At 45.4% G+C, this 24,212-nt stretch overlaps 1 protein-coding gene across 1 annotated transcript; it reads left to right on the forward strand.

Moving 5' to 3' along the window:
- Window positions 1–226: 226 nt before the first annotated feature.
- LOC116986488 (tumor necrosis factor receptor superfamily member 5-like) lies at window positions 227–19,030 on the forward strand. Its single transcript, XM_033042070.1, has 9 exons — window positions 227–520; window positions 10,935–11,019; window positions 12,286–12,411; window positions 12,832–12,981; window positions 14,005–14,101; window positions 15,944–15,999; window positions 17,100–17,210; window positions 17,369–17,406; window positions 18,339–19,030. Exons 1-9 carry the CDS (start codon window positions 473–475, stop codon window positions 18,459–18,461), a joined length of 834 nt encoding a protein of 277 aa, XP_032897961.1. The 5' UTR covers window positions 227–472; the 3' UTR covers window positions 18,462–19,030.
- Window positions 19,031–24,212: the final 5,182 nt, after the last annotated feature.

Genomic DNA, 24,212 nt, shown 5'->3' on the forward strand with positions numbered 1-24,212 from the left:
ACTCAACCGGTCAGGCAGCATCTCTGGAGAGAAGAAATAGGTGACGTTTTTGAACTGTCTGAAGAAGGGTCTCGACCCGAAACGTCACCCGTTCCTTCTCTCCAGAGATGCTGCCAGTCCCGCTGAGTTACTCCAGCATTTTGTGTGTCTCTTTCGTATTTACTATGATCTGCATTGCGGTATTATTTTTTCTAAAAAAAAAGTTATGTAACATGGTTGGATTAACACCACTCACAAAGAAACCTGAAAATGAACGGCGTGAGTGGGAGTTGTGGCTGGAAAGCCCCCGTGAAAATGTCCCAGACAGGGGAGGACACAACTGGTTTCCTATAAATGTCACTCTGTCCGAAGGCAGCAGAACAACGCAGCTGTCGAGTTATTGTTGTTTCAGAGCAAGAAAAGGATTCCTTTCCAGACTGTGAAAGTAATTGACATTTATTAAAGGGCGATACTGGCGAGAGATCTGGTCGAAATGATGTGTCCACGCGCCCTGTTTTGTTGCATTTTATTACTGTTTCAGGTAAGCAAGTAGATTTAAAAAAAAGCCTGTTTCAAATCCATTTAGAAGGTTAAATCTTGTTATTGTTTTCGCTTGTTTCATTTCAAAAGGTTACTTTCACGGTAGCTATTTCATTTATTTAAGAAGGAACTGCAGATGCTTGAAAATCGAAGGTAGACAAAAGAGCTGGAGAAACTCAGCGGGTGCGCAGCATCTATGGAGCGAAGGAAATAGGCAACGTTTCGTCCCGAAACGTTGCCTATTTCCTTCGCACCATAAATGCTGCGCACCCGCTGAGTTTCTCCAGCAATTTTGTCTCCATTCGATTCTCCAGCATCTGCGGTTCCTTCTTGAACATAGAATAGACCATTGTTAGCTAGGGCAAGGTGGTAACGAAGAAAACAATGTATCAGGAGGACAGTCAGACTGGTCGGGATAACTAGGATGGGGGAGGGATGGAGAGCAGTGGCGGACTGGCCAGGGTGTCAGCTTGCCCGATGGCAAGTGGGCCCCTGATGAAGTGATGGCAAGTGGGCCCCTGTTAAATGATTGCATTGTAGTTGTGGGTGGGCCCCCTTTGTCTCGTGGCAACCAATATTTTTAGACCCAGTCCGCCACTGATGGAGAGGGAGGGTTACTTGAAGTTAGAGAGGTCGATATTCATACCACTGGGGTGTAAACTGTGAGTTGAGGCATCTGATCTTAAATGAGGGTCGTGCGTTGGGGCTGAGCCAGGTAATCACTGCACCTTGGGCGAGGGATGGGGGGGGAGAGAAAGCCAATGGTTGAGAAAGCCAGGGTGCTCAACAGAAGCGAGAACGAGTGAAATGGAATGGGTGTACTCGATCACTTGTTGAGCCGGATGGAGCCACGGCGCGGCCGGTTTTGCAGAGAGAGGTGATCTCGTCGGCATCCCCGGTGTCAGTGCGGGCAGGCAGGAAGATGCGGCAATGTGGTCCTTCTTATTCAGACACCGGGTGTGTGATTCAACGCATATTCGCACCGTGCCGCCGATGGATCGTGTTTCCTTCACGAGTGGTGAATCCGTGGGAGCCTCGTGTTGATAAAAGTCTTGAAGTTATTGTTTGGGAAAACGAATAAAAGTACAGATGTTGGGATTTAAAATGAAACCGAAAATGCTGCAAAAACGCATCCAGTCAGTCAGCGTCTCTGGGAAGAGAAACTGGCCACTGTTTCGGCTCGGTTCCCTCCCTCTCGGTGCTGACCCAAAACTGTGTCTGGTTTTGTTTTTCCCCGAATGCCGTCTCAGCGGCTGAACTCTCGCAACATCTCCAATTCCATATTGATTTCTAACTTCAAGTGACCCTTGCATCCCTTCTCTCCCCTTCCCAACCCCATGCAAGTCGTTGTACTAGTTTCAAAGTCGTCTTGTTGAGTCTCATTATCTGTAACAGTGTTTCTGGGCCACAGTTTAAGAATAAGAGGTAAGCATTTTGAACGGAGACGAGGAAACACTTTTCCTCACAGAGAGTGGTGAGTCTGTGGAATTCTCTGCCTCAGAGGGCGGTGGAGGCAGGTTCTCTGGATGCTTTCAAGAGAGAGAGCTAGATAGGGCTCTTAAAAATAGCGGAGTCAGGGGATATGGGGAGAAGGCAGGAACGGGTTACTGATTGAGGATGATCAGCCATGATCACATTGAATGGCGGTGCTGGCTCGAAGGGCCGAATGGCCTACTCCTGCACCTATTGTCTATTGTCTATTGTAACTGGGTTTCGCCCAGCCCATAGCTAACAATGACCTGTTTCCTTTATCATTGTAACTTTTTTGAAAATCTTTCATTCATTTGTTCTATCTCTCTCTATATCATCGTCTATACCTCTCGTTTCCCTCTCCCCTGACTCTCAGTCTGAAGAAGGGTCTCGACCCGAATCTTCACCTATTCCTTTTCTCCAGAGATGCTGCCTGACCCGCTGAGTTACTCCAGCTTTGTGTGTCTATCTACTGTTGTTTCAGACAATGGTCAAAGTTGAAACTTTGGAGGTGAAGGCAGCAGGGCTGAAAGGGGTTCCTTCAGCTACGTGCTGGAGGGTCAGAGTGGTGCTAATGTGCTGGGACAGTGTGAGGGGTGAGATAAGCTGAGCCAGGACCACCAAGCTGTAGTTTGACTATAAAGCTGCAGGTGTGGTGTACATACACTCCTCCATCACTGATACAGACTTCTCACCTCTTTGCCTTCTAACTTAAAAAGGCAAAAGTCTGACGAAAGGTCCCCACCCAAAATGTGGCCTGTCCATTTCCCTCCACAGACGCTGCCTGTCCTCGTGAGTTCCCCCAGCACTTTGATTTTTGTGTGTGTTAGACATTCAATGTGAATAATATGGAGGCAGTGTGGCCGGAATGTTCATAGCGAGCATCAGTTCTAAAGGTGGAGGCAATGCAGCATAGTGACATTAAGTTAAGTGAGATAGCAAAGATAGACACAACAAGCTGGAGCTGGTCTCGACCCGAAACATCATCTATTCTTTTTTTTGTGTCTAACTTCAGTTTAAATCAGCATCCGCAGTTCCTTCCTACACATTGTGGGATAGAAGATGGAATGGGCCGAGTGACCTAATTCATGATCAGAAAGGTAGAAAGCACAATGTTCACGTTGGACTTCAGTGTGAGCATAATGCTGAGTGCCGTACAGATCACGCACTATTGCCCACCCAATAGTTTCCATTATCAAAGCCGGTTATATCTCTCGTTTCCCTTCCCCTGAGTCTCAGACTGAAGAAGGGTCCCGACCTGAAACTTCACCTATTCCATTTCTCCAGAGATTCTGCCTGTACAGTGTTTACAAAGGAACTGCAGATGCTGGAAAATTGAAGGTAGACAAAAGTGCTGGAGAAACTCAGCGGGTGTAGCGGCATCTATGGAGCGAAAGAAATAGGCAACATTTCGGGGTATGTGGCGGGAATCGAACTGCAGTGGGTCCAGGTTGTTGTTGAGGTATGAGTTGATTTGCGCCATGATCAGCCTCTCAAAGCACTTCATCACCACCGACATCTGTGCCACCGGTCGATAGTCATTGAGGCACGTCACCTTGCTTTTCTTGGGCACCGGTATTATTAATGCCCTTTTAAAGCAGGTGCCTTGAGAAGAGAGGAACTGCAGATGCTGGTTTAAACCGAAGACAGACTTAAAGAGCTGGAATAACTCAACGGGATAAGCAGCATCTCTGGAGAAAAGAATTTGGTGACGTTTCGGGTCGAGAGTTTGAAGAAGGGTCTCAATCTGAAACGTCACCTATTCCTTTTCTCCAGAGATGCTGTCTGACTCACTGAGTTACTCCAGCGTTTTGTGTGAATGCCTCGGGAAGAGTTCAATCAGACTCGTGACCAATATTTCTATCCCAATCATTGCCATTTAGACAGGCTATTGGGTAATTAATCCCAGTGCCATTTTTAAAAATCTTACAGTAATGCATATTGAATGCTGTACCTTCTACTTCCCACCCACGGTGACTCCAAGCAAGTTCTTTTAAACTTTGCTTAGCACCGAATGACAGCAACTTACCAAAGCTGAAGTAAAGTGAGTGTAAGTGTGAATGTACACCACTTGTGAAAAAGTGAACTGCCATCAGAGCAAAGTATGCAATGTAATTTACAAGTTGGGGCGTTCCGTTCGACAGCAAGCAACAGAGTTGGCAACAGCTTTGTGTCTCTTAAGGGAGTTCAGCACTGTTTTTGGTAGCTGTAAGGGGACTTTTGTAAGTAAAACACCCTTCCTCACCCTGTATGCTGTGGTTTAATAAACTTTCTGGGTGTATTTATAAAAAATAGATGTTGTGGTAAAGTATTTGAAGCAGAACATTTTAGCCAAGCACAATGACAATGAAATAAAAGGGATTGATAAATTACTACTGGGGCTTTACAAATTGAAAAAAGAGCACCATATTAAAACAGATTTATTTGGGATATTTTGATAGGAAAAGTTCTCGATCTGCTTCATTTGTGGGATGCCGAGCAGCATTATTTTCATCTCTCGCTGCCCCCTGAACATGGGTGGTGCATTGGTGGAGTTGCTGCCTTAACAGCGCCAGAGCCCCGGGTTCGAACCCGACTAGAGAGAGAGCGAAAGCAAGGATGTGTTTGCAGTCATGTCATAGTTCTCCAGTTAAAAGACTCCTCTGATCTCAGTGGCTGTGTGACATGAATATATTGGGTTAAAATCAGGTCTCTGCCCACTGGCAACAATTTCTTGCATTCACAACAGCACAGCATGTACTAATTATCAGTATTAGCAGAAAGTATAATTATTGTACATTTAAATGATTTATAGTTCTTTGCGAGTGAATCATGTTGGATGAGATTCCTTACAGTAAAGGAATTCCCATATATGTTCAAAACCACTGGATCGTGTGGGATTTTCCCATAAAAAAGCCCCACAGAGGACAGATACTGTACAAGCTCGGTTTGACTAACCTTTCAGCTTTCTCTCGGCTATCCTTTCTGCTTCCTCTTTTGCATAAAGCAAACCAGACTTTCCGAGGTGGGGCAAGAACTAAATGAGTGTTTGATTTCAGGGAAGTAGAGATAGACAAAGAATGTTCCTGAAATGTTGTCAGGACATTATGCAAACACAGATATATATATAGGGACTGTTCTTATTCATAGTCTAAATGGTGCGGTCATCTCATCAGCTCCAGTTTCCAGAATCCCAGTTTCTTACGTCAATAATTGGGCTAAATCCAGGTACATTCCCACAAGCAAAGGAGGGAGTAGTGTCATTCAGGCCAAATCACAGATATATCTTAAAGCTGCACTGCAGGAAGCTACACGGCTTAATATCAGCTTCCATTGGTGAATGTAATGATCTAACAAACAAGTCTGGCTAACCTGGTTGACCTTGCTAACCCTAGTTTATGTTCACAAGTGATAGGAGCAGAATTAGGCCATTGGGCTCATCAAGTCTACTCCACCAATCAATCATGGTTGATCTATCTCTCCCTCCTAATCCCATTCTCCTTCCTTCATCCCCTAACCCCTGACACCCATACTAATCAAGAATCTATCAATCTCCGTCTTAAACATCCATGGACTTGGCCTCCACAGCCTTCTGTGGAAATTCCACAGAGGTTCCTGGGTGAAATTGCACATAAAGCAGTGGTATTGTAACAAGTGGAAAAAAAGTATTACATGATACCCGAGGAGGCCAAGGAGAGTTGATGAAGAAAATACAAGGATTAATTCTACACCTGGAATTAAGATGTGATTAGGTATTACTTGATGTATTCAAGAGAGAGTTCGGTATAGGTTTTAGGTCTAACAGAATCAGGGGATATGGGGAGAAGCAGGAACGGCGTACTGAGTATGAATGATCAACCATTATCATATTGAATGGCAGTGCTGGCACAAAGGGCTGAATGGCCTACTCCTGCACCTATCTTTGATGTTTCTATGTTTCTATGATGCTGATACAGGAGCAATTCCATTCATTAAACAATAAACTGTTATCTCAATAGGCACAGGAATTAAAATAATTGCTGAGCTGAGCTGAGCTGTATTGCATTTAGAATAGATCAGATCAGAACAGAATAGAATAGGACAGAAGAGAATAGATTGTCTTACCATTTATTAATAACACCGGAACATCCCAGTGCATTTTGTTTGGTACTTTATTTATAGAGATAAAGCAAGCATATTTACCTCAAATCTTTAACACTGGAAGGAAAATGGCACAAGACACATTGGTTCCCCACTGAGATATACACTGTTCTGATTTAAAAACATCAGATGTTCTTTTATCACCGCGGGCTTCACATACTGCACTTTCTACCTAATGAGATGGTTGGGTACCTTCATTGCATGGATAGCAGCAAGTCTTAATGCGAGTAACTCTCCACCACCTCTCGAGGACAGTGCAAGGTACGCAAGCAGGAAACAGGAGAGAATACAAATGAGTGAGTTCTGATCAGACTCAGTTCAGGTATATCCACAGAGTTATAACCAGGAGGTTTCCATATCAGTTTCAGACTGTTAATTAGAAGTCAGTGGATTGTGAAATACTGTACATGTTGGCTTTTGGTTACTGAACTAGGTCTTTCAGGTATGTTGTTATCAAGTAACTGAGTCATTGCTTAGAGATTAGAGAATCTTATTGCCTTTCAGATCAACTTGTCTGTTCTTTGGAAGGTCTTCAAATAGTTCCACTCTTGCTGTGTTATTTATATTATCTCACAATATCTTTCATTTCCAAAATATATTCAATTTGCTTTTGCTTCTGCATCGATCTCTGAGTTCTAAATCCCAACATTTCCTTTTGCAAATAAAAAATGCTTCTTGTCTCCCCTTGGTTCTTTTACTAAATTATATTAAACTTGTAGCATTGGTTATTGTCCCCAGCTAGTGCATGTCTATTTACCCTGTCAAAACCTGTCTTACAATATTTAACCAAGAATTAATGACAGCAGTTACAGCTGCATAAAGATTATGTGAATATGCTGGTTGAGACCCTTCGTCAGTCAACCCAAAACGTCACCCATTCCTTCCCTCTGGAGATGCTGCCTGTCCCGCTGAGTTACTCCAGCATTTTGTGTCTATCTAGTCCATAAAGAGTAAGATCCATGTAGATGAGTTATCTATTCTAAACATATCTAAATACAGAAGTGTCAATTCCGTTACCAAAATAGGTGTACAGAAAGAGATTAGTGTCACTTGTGATGTTTGTGCTGATGTTTTAGCACTGATTTTTTAATAGGAAACACGTTTTAATCGAGGGGGAGGTGGGAGAGTAAAGAAAGCTGGAAGAGAGATAGGTAATAGGTAGATACAGGTGAAGGGGAGTTTCGATATGGAGATGGTTGGACAAAGGCAGGAGATGAAAAGACAGGTGTGAACAATGGAGTTACAAATTGTGAAGCTGAAATGTAGGTGGAAGGGGAGGAGGAGGGGAGAAATAGGTGCAGGTCCAGGTGAGGCATAGGGGGAGGGGAGGGGGGGGAGGGGGGGGGGGGGGGGGGGGGGGAGAAGGGGGAAGGAGCGTGTTTATGGATACCTAAATTAAGAGAATTCAATGTTCATACTTTTGGGTTGTAAGTTCCCAAGCAGAATATGAGGTGTTGTTCCTCCAGTTTGTGTGTGGCCTCACTCTGGCAATGGAGGAGGCCCAGAACAGAAATGTCAGCATGGAATGGGAGTTAATATGGTTAGAAACTGAGAGATCCAGAAGACCGATCGCAAGTGTTCGGTGAAATGTTCGCCGGGTCTACGCTTGGTCTCAGCGATGCACAGGAGGCCAGGATTCTGGGTGCAGCAGATGAGGTTGGAGGAGGTGCACGTGAACCTCTGTCTCATCTGGAAGGACTGCTGGGGTCCCTGGATGGAGGTGAGAGAGGAGGTATAGGGACAGTTGTCCAACCATCTGTCTGTCAAAAACCTCCCTGACCTGTATCCAGAAGGGTCTCGACCCGAAACGTCACCTATTCTTTTCCTCCAGAGATGCTGCCTGACCCGCTGAGTTACTCCAGCTTTTTAATGTCTGTCTTCAACCTATTATCTGCCAGGCTTTGTCCAGCTATATTGTATCTATATTTTAAGTCCCGATGCGCTTGTATAAAATGTATTTATTAAGGCGTATGACATGTGAGTCATTACCAGTATTTGTCATTTCAATGGCTAAGCTTTAAACTAAAAGAGGAACTTCTAAAAAACATTAGGAAATGAATACAAGGCATACACTTCCCTTTAGTGTAACACATTTTACCTGGCCGACAAATTGGCCGATTTCTAAGTGGAACAATATTTTTGCAATGGTTTACAGGTCGAAGATAAATCACTTGCTGTTTTTCCAAATAAAATAAATCCTGAGGAAAAACATGAGAAATTTGAAATATTTACAGAATTAGTTCATATTTTAGTTTTAGATATATATACTTATTATATATTTTGCCGTCAGTTTACCATTCTTTTTCTGTTGGTGATAGTTCTACCTGTTGTCAGTTAGTATATTCCAGTAGCCATTACATGTTGGTCGCTCAGTGGTTGGCACTTTTGACTGTGACCCATGATACTTGAGGCATAAACTCTTTACAGATCATATGTCAACTGCTGGTTCTGATCTTGCCCGTACAAAATCCCCAGGCAGGAAGGACACCGTGAAAGCGAAAATTGCCCAGTTACTGGTCAATTGGTGGCACAGTGGTGCAGCGGTAGAGTTGCTGCCGTCCAGTGCCAGAGACCTGCGTTTGATCCTGTACCGAGTTTGTATGTTTTCCCCGTGACCGCGTGGTTTTCACCGGGTGCTTCAGTTTCCTCCGACACCCCAAAGATGTTCAGGTTTGTAGGTTAATTGGCTTTGGTAAAATTGTAAATTGTCCCTAGTTGTCAGATCCTCTCCTTGATCCGAATATAATAAACAGACTTCAAGGACACTGAGCATAAGCGCTTTGTATTATTTCTCCTCCACTCCTTTACTCTCCTGTCCTGAGGCAAAAGATATATAAGATAGTGCCAGTGTACGGGGCGATCACTGGTGGGTGGGCTGAGGGCCTGTTTATGTGCTGTATCTCTAAATTCTAAAGTCCAGTCCCGTGCATGAGTGTTGGCTGGGCCACAGCCAGGATACTGTAGTCTGACTGCAGTTTGTTTATCTAGTTACAGGAATGTTTGTGGAACGCACTGTTTGAAGTGTGGAGACAAAAACCTTTGTTGTATTTCCGAATTACCCGAGAGAGCTCTTATTCTGTGATCTACAGAGCTTCAGATTGAGAGCTGAGAAGCAGGATTTGTACAAAAAAGAATGTTACGTATAAAATGGGCCAAATTATTTCCTCCTGCTCCGCGGAATTTGTGAGTTTATGAAGAAATCACAAAAAGCCTGCTGGAAGTAACCTTTGTAGTTCCAGTTAATCCACGTGCTGTTTGTGATTCAGAGCGTGTCTATAATCACGTGTGGTAATTTTCCAGGTACAAGGAAGTAATTGTTTTCCCGCACTTCACATGAACGTTTGGAATTTCTTTGGATTTCCGAGGCTGCGGCTTTTCTAAGAAAAGCAATTCCTCTTTTTGAAGCAGGGGAACAAAGTGATTCACAAACACAGATTGGAAGTTTATGAAATGACTGTATGTCCTTTAATTGGCAAAAAGATCATCATTACACTGCGGCAAGTTTGTGGATCTCTGTCATACCGCACATACAGGCCCTTCAGCCCACTGAAGCCCACTCTGTCATACCGCACATACAGGCCCTTCAGCCCACCATATCCTTGTCGGACACATTCACATAATCTTTATTGTTGCTGTTCCCTGGGCAGGTCCTGCCTGAGGCTCAGAAGAACTCACACATGGGTTCTCTTGCTTATCTCCCCTTCAGACTTAAATCGCAAGCACCACAGTGTTGAGGTAACAACAATTTTTAAAGCGGAAATTGATAGGTTCTTGATTATTAAGGAGTCAAAGATTACAGGAAGAAGGCAGCAGAATGTGTTTGATATGAAAAAGTAGATGGGCCATAATTAAATGGTGAGGCAGACCAAATGGCCTTATTCTGCTCCTATGTTTTATGATCTTAACTGAGACCTTTCTTTGTTGGTTCTGCATTGAGGTGGCACACAAAGGGAAGCATGCAAAGGCCATTTATTGGCGACCAGTATCCCAAATCTCAGGACCATGCAAAGATCCTTCAGTGGACGTCCCGCACCTCTAGTACCCATGAATTTCTATACCAGAATTGTCAAGGTCTTGGGAAGTAAACAAACCTGCCAAATTGACAAAGATTTAGTTCCATCTGGTTCTCTTGACAATAAGTGTAGGAAGGAACTGCAGATAGACAAAAAATGCTGGAGTAACTCAACGGGACAGGCAGCATCTCTGGAGAGAAGGAATGGGTGACGTTTTGGGTCGATACTGAAGAGGGGTCTCGATCCGATACATCACCCATTCCTTCTCTCTTGACAATAAGATGGTTTAAGTTTAGATTTAGGTTTATTATCGCTACCAATGTACAGTGAAAAGCTTTGTTCTGCATGGCATTCAATCAGATCAGGTAATATATATATACGCATACAATCAAGTGAAACTCAAGTACACTAGGTGGCACAAAGGAGATGATACAGGGTGCAGAATATAGTTCTCTGCAATGTAGCGCATCAGTTCCATAGACTAAATCCAATGTCAGCAATGGGATAGAGGTGAATCAGATAGTATCCTAGCTTATGGAAAGACTGTTCAGAAGCCTGATACTAGAGGGGATGGACGCTATTCTGTTATGGAGCACCTTTAATAACAACAACTTGTTCTTTTACGGGGCACCTGTAACCTAACAGACCATTCCACTTTGTTGGAGCGCCTGCAAATGTAACTCAGCACCAAGCCAAAGAAGTGGTCTTTGGGACGTGTTCGGGGGATTGCCGTTGTCTTTATCCAAGGAGATGCGGCCAGTTATCATTGTGGACCTGACCGGATTGTTGATATTGCTTTGATTTCTCTTACAGTGTTGTCAACTTGTCTCGAGCAGTAAATGCAACCCTGAAAACCAATACGCAAAATTTGACAAGTGCTGCCAGAAGTGTTCGCCTGGTGAGTGATAATATTAACAAGTTAATCTGGGGACTGAGCTTTAGGAGCAGGAGAAGGCCATTCAGCTCCTCATGCCTGTTCGGCCTTCATAACCAAGCTAGGGTTGATCTACAAATTAACGGCATCGATCCACCTTAATTTGGTTCTATAGACGCCCTCATTGGAGGATGCCTGTAAAGTGTCATGTCAAGCAAGCCCAGTCCTGCATTTTTCATTCAGGTGAGGGATTTGACCCAATCCAAGGGTGTCAAAACATTAAGCACAATTCCATTCAGAGACGGACATCGAATGCTGCTGGAAGGTCATCAACTCAGTGACAGACGCTCTTTGGTCTGCCCAAAACTTGTTGACCTCCCAGTGGAGCGAGATGTCCGTCGGGGAATGTTGCTGACTGGCCCACCCCAGACTGCAGGAGTACATGCTGAGGGACGCACTGAAGCTCGGTGCAGCCAACGCCAAGGCTCGGTGGGGGAGGACCACGGTCTAGGGTCCTTCCGCTGTTGGACATAGAAACATAGAAAATAGGTGCAGGAGGAGGCCATTTGGCCCTTCGAGCCAGCACTGCCATTCATTGTGATCATGGCTGATCATCCCCTATCAATAACCCGTGCCTGCCTTCTCCCCATATCCCTTGACTCCACTAGCCCCTAGAGCTCTATCTAACTCTCTCTTAAATCCATCCAGTGACTTGGCCTCCACTGCCCTCTGTGGCAGGGATTTCCATAAATTCACAACTCTCTGGGTTAAAAAGTTTTTTCTCACCTCAGTCTTAAATGACCTCCCCTTTATTCTAAAGGGGGGGGGGGGGAGAGAGGGGGTAGGGTGTGGTGGAGATGTCCCTCAAATAAGGGAAGGGAGTTAACGCCAGTGGGACACATGAGTGGCAACGGTGTGTGTTAAAATTGTGTAAACACCATGTAACGACAAATTGAATGTATGTACAGCCTCCAAAAATGTCTGAAGAATTTTCTGCACAGTTCCTGTATATTTATTTACTTGAATAAAATACTTTTTGATTAAATAAAACCCTAATTCCAATCATCTGTAAACCAGACGGCAAATCCATTTGGATCAGGATCGTGCCACACAGTGTGGCCGCCTGTTGACCACGTGGAAGTGTCTATTGGGTTGAGGCTATGGGTGATTTCAGAGGTCTGAATCGTTTCACCTTGCGATTGTATTGGTAAAGAAAAGGCAGGATAAACGGTTTAGCCGTAACACTGCGCATGTCCTGTGCTGAGGATGTTGACCGTTTGTTGTTTGCAGGCATGTACGTGAGCAGGGAATGCACGGTGGCCAAGAACACGGAATGCCAGCACTGTGGTCCTGATCGTTACCAGTCCCAGTGGAACACATTGCAACACTGCCAGATGCACAAAATCTGCACCAGTAGTAAGCAGCAATTATTACTGCTCGCCTAATTGATTAGGGAGAGTTAGCTGATCTTCAGTGAAAAGTACCAAGCCAGCTGCACCATGATGGGAAATAACTTCCGCAAAGTTTATTTAAAGATAAAAATGTTTTTGCCTAATACTTAGCGAAAACATTGCTTCTTAATAATCACTTTTAGTCCTCCCTCTGTCGTAACAAATAGGTATATTCGCTGTAATTGTCTGATTTAGTGCGGGTGTCAGGGGTTATGGGGAGAAGGCTAGGAGAAGAGGGTTCAGAGGGGGGATAGATCAGCTATGATTGAATGGTGGAGTAGCCTTGAGGGGCTGAATGGCCTAATTCTGCTCCTATCACTTATGACCTTATGACCTAATGTGCTGCCACCTCTAATTCTTTGTTTTTATGCCCCCCTTTGTGTAGATGGAGGATTTGTGGTGGAAAAGATTGGCACCAGTACCAGTGATACAGTCTGTCAGTGCCAGGTTGGGAAGCACTGTGTCAATAAGGACTGTGAGATCTGTGAAGTGAACAGAGTGTGTGAACCTGGCTACGGAGTTGTGCACAGAGCAGGTAAATCCCCCGACCGTCTGGAACATACAGGGAAACGTCAGGTCTTCAACAGAATCAGACAATTTACAAGGAGTTCCCTCCTAGATTGAATTAAATTAATCAATGAATTAAATGATCTAGTATTTTCAGCAATTAGAATTTGCGGTTAGATTATCTTCATAAAGTTCATAAATGATAGGAGCAGAATTTGGCTATTCGGCCCATCAATTCTACTTCGCCATTCAATCATGGCTGACCTGTTTCTCCTTCCTAACCCCACTCTCCTGCCTTCTCCCCATAACCCCTGACACCCGCACTTCTCAGGAATCTATCGATCTCAGCTGTAAAAATATCCACTGACTTGGGCTGCACAGCCTTCGGTGGCAGTGAATTCCACAGATTCACCACCATCTGACGAAGGAAATTCCCCCCCATCTCCTTCCTAAAGGAACGTTCTTTAATTCTGAGACCATGACCTCTGGTCCTAGACTGTCCCATTAGTGGAAACATCCTCTCCACATCTGCTCTATCCAAGCCTTTCACTTGCAGTTTCATCTGCTGGTTCTTTTCAGTATCTCTATGATCCTTGGAAAATAGTTGGCAACAGTTGGAAATGTGTGATCTAAATGCCTCCTATCTCAGGAGAATTCAGACCAGTAATGTCCAAGAACCCAGTGTTCCCACAAATCTGCCCTCTCTTTACTTCATTAATGGCAGCAATGCTTCAGCAGTAAGCACTCAAATCCCTTTGTTCTCTCCATCTTACTCTTTCCCATTTAAGATATTCTTTAAAAGTTAACGTTCACCAAACATTTAATCACCAGCCCTGTGGGTGTTCCTCCTGCTTATGATTCATATGTATTTGTATTGGATTATGAAGTGCGAAGTACTTTAGTGTGGTTTAACACATCAAAGGCGGCGTGATTTTAACGAGTGACACAGTCGAGGCAAGGTTTTGATCAAATTGTTGACTGCAGTATTTCTAAACAATTTGCAATAAAGTACGTAGAACATAATTTCATATCATGCTTTTGTTTTCCTCAGAAAGTGGAAATTTCACGGTCCCCGTGTGCGAGATGTGTGAGGCTGGATATTACTCGAATGTATCTTCTAACCTGGAACCCTGCAGGAAATGGAGCGAGTGAGTCTGGCACTGGATGAAATTTCTAGGATATAATGTTCACACTTCTCAGAAGTAGTTTTACATACAGTAGAATTATCCAAAGCAAGTAGGCCAGGGGTGGGCAACCTTCATGTGCCGGGTCCCATGTCTGTGAACGGTTGGAGGGCCACATCTATCGCCATAGTTAATAAACTTTGACATATTTATATATTTAAGAAATATTATGTCTACTGAACATAGGAATTAGTTTGAGACACTGGTATTGAAACAACCCTCATGATCAACTTTGTGTTTATTGTCACTGAACCTTAATGGAGGTTTTGCTGGACAAAAGGGATAGATTTTAACAGGTAGGATATTTAAGGTGTGATATTAATACATGCATTTGAGTGTAAGAAATATAATTTGGAAGGAAAGCCTTGTCCCACGGTACGAGTTCATTCCAAGAGCTCTCCCGTGTTTAATAAAAATCAAACTCGTGGTAAGCACGGAGAATGAACGTAGCGGGTACATCGGAGCTTGGGGACGTCTCTTAGCAGCTCATAATGCTAACGGCAGGTACTCGGGAAGACTCACTAATGGCAGGTAAGCACGGGAAGACTCGTGAAGATTTTTCAACATGTTGAAAAATGTCCATGGGAGCCCCGAGTACCGACGAGCGGCCATTACCGTAAATCTCCGAGTTCGAATCAGGGCAAACTCAGGAGAGCTCTTGGAATGAACTCGTGCCGTGGGACAGGGCTATTAGATTATTGAATTTTGATGGGTGAGCTTTGATGTTAATAAGCCACATTTCAATCAGAGTTCAGGTATTCGAAGATGATGGTTTAGTGGAAATATCTGAATGAAGTCCGTGAGTTTGGTTAATACAAGCAGAGGTTTCCATAGATAAACACAAAATGCTGGAGTAACTCAGCGGGACAGGCAGCATCTCTGGAAAGAAGGAATGGGTCGAGACCCATTGGATCATTGGGATATTAGAAGGTTAGCCATTGATAGAATGTCAGGTGAAACAGGAATAAGTTAAAACGGAAAGTTTGGTATGGGGGAGTCAAGTCAAGCCAAGTCGAGTTTATGAGACGGGTCTGGACCCGAAACGTCACCCATTCCTTCTCTCCTGAGATGCAGGCAGTACCGCTGAGTTACTCCAGCATTTTGTGTCTATCTTCGAGTTTATGACTTATGCACAAGGTACAGGTACAGGTACAATGAAGAATTTACTTGCAGCGGTATCACAGGCACATACAGTAACTTCCTCTTAGAGCAGAGGGGCGAGGGGTTGATGAGCTGCCTGGGCATTTCTCTTTCCTGACTGCATTGAATGCTCTTGTGACAAAGCTCAGCATTGCTCCCTCTAATGCTCTGTGGCTTACATCCCACCTTCAGCTGTCCCACCACAGGCTAATGTTCCACCACATTCAAATGCTGCACCATCTCTAGAGCTGCCTCATCACCAATCCAAACCCCCTGGTAGCTGGATGGTTGAACACAAGCGAAAATCAAACTGCCCCACACATGTCCTAAAGGAGGAGGAGAAAACAAAGTGCTGAAGAAACTCAGCAGGTCAGGCAGCGTCTGTGGAGGGAAATGGGCAGGCAACATTTTGGATTGGGATCCTTCTTCAGACTCTGGCTGCAGTAGACTGCCCCTAGTGTTTTATATTTAAAAACTGCTGGAGGAACTCAGCAAACCAGGCAGCGTCTGTGGAGGTGAAGGGAGAGTCGATGTTTCGGGTTGAGTCCCTGATGCACAGATTACAGCATCTGCCGTCTCCAGTTGTACTAGAGGCAGCGGGTCTGAGTGGCGGAGAACTGCAAAGGGGAGGAAAATAACTGAAATATTTCCTGTTTTTGCCTCTAGCTGTGGTTCACTCCAGATGCTGGTGAATGGGACAACAACAAAGGATGTGCAATGTGGTGAGTTCCACATTAGAGATTTTGATTTACCGATTCATGTGCTCAGTTTTCCCAATGTTAAAAATGTTAGCAATCTCCCCACTTTGTTTCTAAAAGCTCTGTAAAAAAGAGAAATTCATTCGCATTGGATATAACTGATCCCTATAAGAGTCTTAAGAAAGGTCTTGACCCGAAACGTCATCCATTCCTTCTCTCCAGAGATGCTGCCTGTCCTTCTGAGTTACTCCAGCGTTTGTGTCTATCTTCAGTTTAAACCAGCATCTGCAGTTCCTCCCTACACCTATAAGAGGGCATTGGAGGTTGTATTTCCCACACTGGTCACACTTCTCACCTTGGGAAGTAGTCCAGGAAGGATTAGACTGACGATCAGTGTTTTCTCAGCTACTCGACAAGTACTGGAGTGTGTAGGACGGAACTACAGATGCCAGAGATAGACACAAAACCTGGAGTAACTCAGTCCAGGTTTTTGTGTCGATCTTTGGTTTAAACCAGCGCCTGCAGTTCCTTCCTATACATAACACTAAACTAGTCAAGAGAGCAGGTGGCAAGTTGTGATTCCTTTCCAAATCGGTTTGTTCCCCAGGGTAAGTTCTCTCTTCATCCACCAGTGGGCGCAGTTTGCCAGCGGACAGGACCACCTGTCTTCCTCTCTGTGAGGTTGCTGGTGTAACCTATTCTCAGATAGCAGGTCTTACAACCCCACTCCGTCATACGGGGTTGTCTAGCTCTCAGGTGGGAGTTCACGTGACCTGTGTAGGAAGGAACTGTGGATGCTGGTTTAAACCAACGATAGACACAAAATGCTGGAGTAACTCAGAGGGACAGGCAGCATCTCTGGAGAGAAGGAATGGGTGATGTTTCGGGTCGAGACCCTTCTTCAGACCTATTCGCTTGTCCTTTACATCATGGGGGAACCAAATAAAGAGAAGGTAAGCTGCCATGCTATCCCTTGGACCACCAAGCCACCAAGCCTGGGTTCTAGCAGAATTTGGTTAAACACCCATCCATCTTACAGATAAACTGTTAAAGCAATCTAAACTATCATTTATTAAAGATACTTGATTATTTATTGCTGGCTAATCTGCATCTTTTTATCTCAGGGACACTGGAATCTCCACGCAAAGTGGTCTTAGTTGTGATCATTGCACTCCTTAGTGCAGTACTTACTGCCATCGTACTATCCTTCGCTATTTACTCTGCACACAATCAAGGTGAGTAGTTAGAGCAGTTCATTGTGAATATTTTTTTAACGTATTTTGTGTCAGAGGACTCAATCTTGACCTCGGTCTGCCTTGTTCTAGAACAGGGAAGGTGCTGGGTGATGGGTACAGATCCTGAATGATTGTGTGTTTTTTTTTTGTTCTTTCAGAGAATCGAACCAAGATACGGGGCACTATTACCAGGCTGGTAAGTTGTGTTGTGAATAAATCAGTGCACAAGGCCAGTTTACAATGGACATGGTGATGATTAGGGGAGCGTTCACTCTTTGAAGGGAGGTGTCACCGATGGTGATCGAAGGAGGGGTCACTAATGGTGATCAGGGGAGAGGTCACTAGTGTTCGGGGGAGAGGTCACTAGTGATCAAGGGAGAGGTCACTGGTGACCAGGGGGAGTTCACTAGTGATCAGGGGGAGTTCACTAGTGATCAGGGAGGAGTTCACTAGTGACCAGGGGGAGTTTACTAGTGATCAGGGAGGAGTTCACTAGTGACCAGGGGGGAGGTCACTAGAGATCGGGGAGGGGTCACTAGTGATCGGGGGTAATGGTGGTCAGTCAGTCATGTGATGATTAAGGAAATGGTCGCTTGTGGTGACCAGAGTTACTGTAGATGAGAACGTCACTGGTGGTGAGTCGGGGAAGTTGCGGTGATGGGGTTGAGGCCACTGATTCCAGTTGAGGGAGGCCCCTGATCATCACGGGCGGGTGGTCTGGAGGGAGTGACCGACTCTCAGAAGAAGGTCATTGATTTGAGAAGGGGTTCATGTGGTGATTTGGAGGTGACTGGGAATCGAGGAGATGTTGGGGGTCATGGCAGCTTGTGGGGGTCATGGCAGCTTGTGATCACTGGAGGGATCATGGGTGGTGAGTGGGGCAGAGTCACCAATGGTGCTCAGGAGTGGGGAGGTGTACGGGCCAGTGCCAACCAGGATATGGACAGCTGAGGGCAGTGTCTGGTGGTGGTGTTTGCCCGGTAGTCCCGTTGGCACGGTGATGTGACTGGCGTTCCAACCAGCGACAGGGACCGCCCCCATATGCCCCACCGGTGGGTGGAGAGCCTTTCCGCTCTGTGTTCCAGTCTGCCCTTCCGTAATCTGACCCAGGCTTTCGTATATTTCCAGGTGAAGTGCAGCAGGAAAACTCAGTATCCAGTCCAGGAGCTGACGGAGAATGGGAATATCGTGGCCACGGCTGGGGAGGAAGACAAGAGCCCGGATGTGATGACTGAGCTTCTGCCGGTGTAGGCTGCCGCCGGAGGGAGGACTATTGACGGCTGCAGCAGAGATGGACATGGCCGTGGTGTGTCAGTGTTTGCTGTGACTTTCTCCGTCTTGCCCCGCAGCTGTGAAGTTATTAACTGTGACATGTTAATGCTGGCGTGTAACTGCTGACCCAGTGACATTCAGCCCTGGGCTGCGTCTGGTGACAGTGCGATGTCATGCATCAGCGGGCCCGGTGAGGGAACACATAGACGGCTGTTTCATTTGCAACGCCTGGACTTATCTTTGCTTTTATGTGTGGAGGCGATAACTTGCCAGATCCAAGATGTTTGCTCCAGAGGAACATTCCACTTCACCTTTTTTTGCTGACGTTCCTTAACAACCCTCCAGCCTGCTTCAAGGCAAATAAGTGTGGATGTAGGAGCAGCAGAATTACTTCTGCAGAGATTGCATGTGGAAATAATCCTGTGGGCGCACGATTGGACTTGCAGGCAGCTTTCATTTCCCTCCCATTAGTTTCCTCGCCCTCTTTCCCCTTCAAGTTCCAACCCCCTATCTCCATTCACGGTGTATTCCCCTAGTGGTTCATGCTGGCCTGTGTATATATATATATATATTTTTTTATCAATGTAAAGTTTATAATAAATGTAAAATGTAAGAGACTCATGTGATGAAATTGGTTGGTTTAACACAAGCATGTGGAGCTGGGTTTCATGTTTGTTACCGCACAGTGGCGCAGCGGTAGAGTTACTGCCTCGCAGCGCCAGAGACCCAGGTTTGATCCTGACCATGGGCCTACTTTTTCCTGTGATCGTGTGGGTTTTCTCCAGGTGTTCCAGTTTCCTCCCATACTCCAAAGACTTGCAGGTTAATTAGCTGCGGTAAAATTGTAAATTGTGTCTCGTGGGTGTAGGATAGTGCTAGTGGCCCACCGAGTCCGCGGTGACCAGTGATCGATCACTAGCGGACTCGGTGGGCCAAAGGGCCTGTTTCCGCACTGTATCTCCAAACTAAACTAACGGAGACTCTGTGAAACTGACTGATCCCATTCAAATGTGTATGTCCGTGATTATTTTGAGACCATTGCTTCCTTTTCTGTCTTCTCTTCCCACACCTGAAAGCATTGATTCTTTGAGTCATGTTTCTGTAGAACTGAAAAATGCAATTCCTTTTCACAACTGCTTGTCAGGCTGCCCCATTTATAGCCAAACAAGCACATGTTGAGTCTGAAGAAGGGTCTTGACCCGAAACGACACACATTCATTCTCTCCAGAGATGCTGCCTGTCTTGCTGAGTTACTCCAGCTTTTTTTGTCTATTTTATGAACATCTCCCCAGTCAGATGGGACCATAAAAACCCACTCTTGGCACACTTCAGTCCTATTCTCGGTAACTTGAAAAATGAAATAGCAACCAGTTGAGATGGTGAGAATAGGAACAAGGCGATAGGCCAGATGAATGTGTGGGTGTGGGGACAGGGATTTGTGTTTGGGGATTATTGGGATTTCTCCTGGGGCACAGATGAGCTATACAAAATGGATGGGTTGCATCTGAACTGGAAGGTGGGGAGACCAATAACTTGGAGGGAGTTTGCTAGAGTTAATCTGGAGGGTTTAAACTAGATGGGCAGGGAGGAGGGTCCCAGAGCACAAAAGTGGCAGATGAAAAGGTGGGGACAAAACAAATGCTGTGGTCAAAGAGAGATTAGCAAGCAGGACAGGCAGTACACGGCAGCAAACATGGAATGACTAATGATTTAAACTGCATTTATTCCAATCATGGGTGCTTTATGGGTAGGGTGGATTATATCGACATGGCTGGCACTGGGGACTGGGATATTATAGCCCCAGAGAAGGTCGACTGAATGTTCCAGGTACAGATGCTACAGCAGCGATAGACATGCAGGTAAGAAAGGAGGTGGTGTTGCTTCTTTGTGAAGGGGGGATATGTACAGTACTTAGAGGGGGTACTCTTGGCGAATTTTGCTATGAGGCTATATGGGTAGAATTGATAAACAAGAAGTGAATGATTGCTTTGATTGGGTCTGCATTATAGTGCCACCCCTGCCCTCCACCAACAGTAAGTGGGAAATAGAAGAGCAGATGTGGAGATGGCTGTAAGAATGATAATGATACAATGATACAATTTATTTGTTGTCATTTGAACCTCAAACAAAATTTGGTTTCCGCAGTCATACAAACAAGTAGAAGAACCAAGACACAACACAATTTACACAAACATCCATCACAGCGAATCTCCTCCTCACTGTGATGGAAGGCAAAGTCTTATCTCTCCCCTGCACTCCTCATTCTCCTCCCGATGTCAAAGTCAAAGCCCCCGGCGGGCGATGGTAAATAAGTCTCGCGGCCATTAAAGCTGCGCCGGGCGATGCAAGGCCACGCTCCGGGTCTTGGTGTTGGTGGTGTTGTATAAGAATACTAGGGTAGTATTAATGGAAGCTTTCAACTTCTGTAATATTGATTGGGTCTCCCACAGGCGGTTTGGAATTTGCTAAATGTGTCCAGGAAAGCTTCCATGATGAATATATAGTGGGGCCAACTAGGGAGTTGCAACACTGGCCCTCCTCTTAGGGAACAATGTAGGGCAAGAGACTGAAATGTCTGCGGGGGGGAACCTTGGAATCAGTGTTAGTTTTAAGGGAGTTATGGAGAAGGATAAGATTGCATGGTGACACAGCAGTAGAGTTGCTTGCAGCACCGGAGACCCATGTTCGATCCCGACTACGGGTGCTGTCTGTACGGAGTTTGTACGTTCTCACCGTGACCGCGTGGGTTTTCTCCGAGATCTTCGGTTTCCTCCCACACTCCAAAGACGCACAGGATTGTAGGCTAATTGGCTTGATATAAGTGTAAATTGTCCCTAGTGGGTGTGTGTAGGGTAGCGTTAATGTGCGGGGATAGCTGGTCGGCGCGGACTCGGTGGGCTGAAGGGCCTGGTTCTGTGCTGTATCTCTACAGAAAACCAAACTAGACTGGTCCATAAGATACGGTCCTAAGTTGGGGCAAGGCCAATTTTGGAAGCATTAGGCAAGAACTTGAGGAGATTAGTCTGTTTGTAGGTAAGGGGATGGTTGGCAAGTGAGAAGCTCTCAAAAGTGAGATAGCAAGGGTACAGGGACCGCATGTTCCTGTTAGGGTGAAAAGCAAAGCTGGCAACTTCAAGGATCCTGGTTAATGAGAGATGTTGAGGCTCTGTCCAAGGACAAGAAGGAGGCATACCTCCGATCCAGGCAGCTGGGATCAAGCAAATCCCTCTGCGTATACAAGGTGCAGGATTACACTTGGGGAGGCAAAAAGAAGACATTAAATGGATCTGGCAGACAAAGTACAGGAACATTCTTCGAGATTCTACAAGTATTAAAGGTAGAAGCTTGGCAAGGGAGGGAATGGTGTCTTTGTGTAAAGCCACAAGGGATGGGGAAGATATTAAATGAATATTTCTCATCTGTTTTTACTTAGAAGATCATGCAAGCTAAGGCACTGTGGCATACGAGTAGTGACATCTCAGACCATACATGAATTATCAAAGAGCATGCATTGGTGGTTTTAAGGCGCATTTAGATGGATAAACTCCCAGGGCCTGACAATTGCACCCTCAGACCACGTGAGAAGCCAGGGAAGAAATTGCAGAGGCTTTTGCAGTTTGTTGCGTCATCATAAGATCACATTCCAGAATACTGGAGGGTGGCTATTGGTGTTCTGTTATTTAAGATGGACTTCAAGGACAAGCCAAGGGGCTAAAGGCCAGTGAGCCTGACGTCAGTGTTATAGAGTCATAGAGTGATACAGTGCAGAAAGAGGCCCTTCGGCTCAACTTGCCCACACTGGCCAACATGTCCCAGCTACACTAGTCCCACCTGCCTGCGTTTGGTCCATATCCCTCCAAACCTGTCCTATCCATGTACGTGTCTAACTGCTTCTTAAGCATTGGGGTAGTCCCTGCCTCAACTACCTCATCTGGCAGCTTGTTCCATACACCCACCATCTTTTGGTGGGCAGGTTTAGTTTGGAGATACAGCGTGGAAACGTGGCCCAGCATTCGGATAGACGGCGATTGATTAGAGACAGCGAGCTTGGCTTTGTATTGGGAAATTGTGCCTCGCAGATGTGACAGGGGTTTTTTTTTAAGAGGGTTGATGAGGGCAGAGCAGGGGATGATATCTGCATGGACCTTTGCAAGGGTTGTGACAAGGCCCCACATGACGGGCCAGCTTGGTCGCTTGGGTCACATGGAATCCAAGGTGAGCTTGCAGACTGGATCCAAAACGAGCTTGGAGGAAGGAATCGAAGGGTTACTTTTATAATTGGAGGCCCGTGACAAGTAGAGTGTCACGAGGTTGGAACTGGTCTCACCTGTTATCTGGATAAACAATTAAGATGGAAAATTGTTGTTGACATCATTAGGAAATTTGCAGATGACACCAACGTTGCTGGGGCATGGATAAAGTGCATGCCTACAGTATTTTTCCCCATGGATAGAGAATTGTAAAGCTGGAGGGCATAGGCATAAGGTGAAAGGCGACAGATTTATATCTTAGGGATAACATTTTCACTCGGAGAGTAGTCCATTCCTGGAATGAGCTGCCACAGGAAGTTGTAGAAGTGGCTACAATTACAACTTTCAAATGACAGATAGGCAGATATTTGGATAGGAAATTCATCATCGTTGAAAACATTAGAGACGCAGTGGTGCTGGTTTCCAGCGGGAACGGTGACGGACCCACCACACATCCCTGTCCTCCAGTTCCTGCGGACTTCCACCGCTGGGGAAGTAGAGGATTTTGGTGTGTGTGCTTTATCATCAATTCCTTACAATGCTGTGTACGACAGTGATCACAACTTCTACTGAAATGTGGATGGCTGTTGGCTTGCTAGAAGCTCATCTTGCTTTTGGTCCTGCTGGGGGTCCACAGCCCCCTCCTCACCTGGCAAAGCAGGTGGGGGAGACGGTTTAGTCGCCGACTATCCGACCATGGAGCAGGTTACACGGGATTACATGGTACCCGTGGCGGAGGTGCAGAAAAATGCGGGCAAAAGAGACGAGTTCAGAATGACAATTGGTTGTCATGGACAAATTGGGCCGAAGGGACTGTTTCCACACTGTATCTCTTGGACTCTGTGACTATAAAGGGATGGCAGAAAACAAGACACCATTTAATTTAAAGGTGTATGGGAAGTGGGGCGATGGTGGGCTTAAAGAAAGCATGGGAAATTGAACCTGCTGTGTTGAGAATGAGAATGATGCCTGGGTGAGTTTCTGGAGTAAACTACAAGTCAAATCGGTAGTAAGGAAGACAAACATTGGTGGCATTTATTTCAAGAGGGCTAGAATACAAAAACAGGGATGTAATCCTGAGGTTCTATAAAGTCCTGGTCAGGCTACATTTGGAGTATTGTGGGCAATTGGGCACCATATCTGAGGAAGGATGTGCTGTCCCTGGAGAGGGTTCAGGGGAAGTTTACAAGAATGATCCCAGGGATGAGTGGGTTAACATACGATGAGTGTTTGATGGCCGTGGGCCTATATTTGCTGGAGTTTAGAAGAATGATGGGGGACCTCATTGAAACAGAATAGTGAAAGGCTTGGATAGAGTGGATGTGGAGAGGATGTTTCCACTAGTGGGAGGGTCTACGACCAGAGGGCACAGCCTCTGAATTAAAGAATGTTCCTTTAGGAAGATGAGGAGGAATTTGTTTAGACGGAGGGTGGTGAATTCGTAAAATTATTTGCCACAGAAAGCTGTGGAGGATAAGTC

Source organism: Amblyraja radiata, chromosome 23 (assembly GCF_010909765.2).
Source record: "Amblyraja radiata isolate CabotCenter1 chromosome 23, sAmbRad1.1.pri, whole genome shotgun sequence".
Classification (NCBI taxonomy): domain Eukaryota; kingdom Metazoa; phylum Chordata; class Chondrichthyes; order Rajiformes; family Rajidae; genus Amblyraja; species Amblyraja radiata.

Coding starts and splice junctions, on each gene's coding strand:
- LOC116986488 (XM_033042070.1), top strand. CDS start 473: ATGATGTGTCCACGCGCCCTGTTTTGTTGCATTTTATTACTGTTTCAG. Junction 521..10,934: donor GCATTTTATTACTGTTTCAG/GTAAGCAAGTAG, acceptor TTTCTCTTACAG/TGTTGTCAACTTGTCTCGAG. Junction 16,000..17,099: donor AACAAAGGATGTGCAATGTG/GTGAGTTCCACA, acceptor TTTTTATCTCAG/GGACACTGGAATCTCCACGC.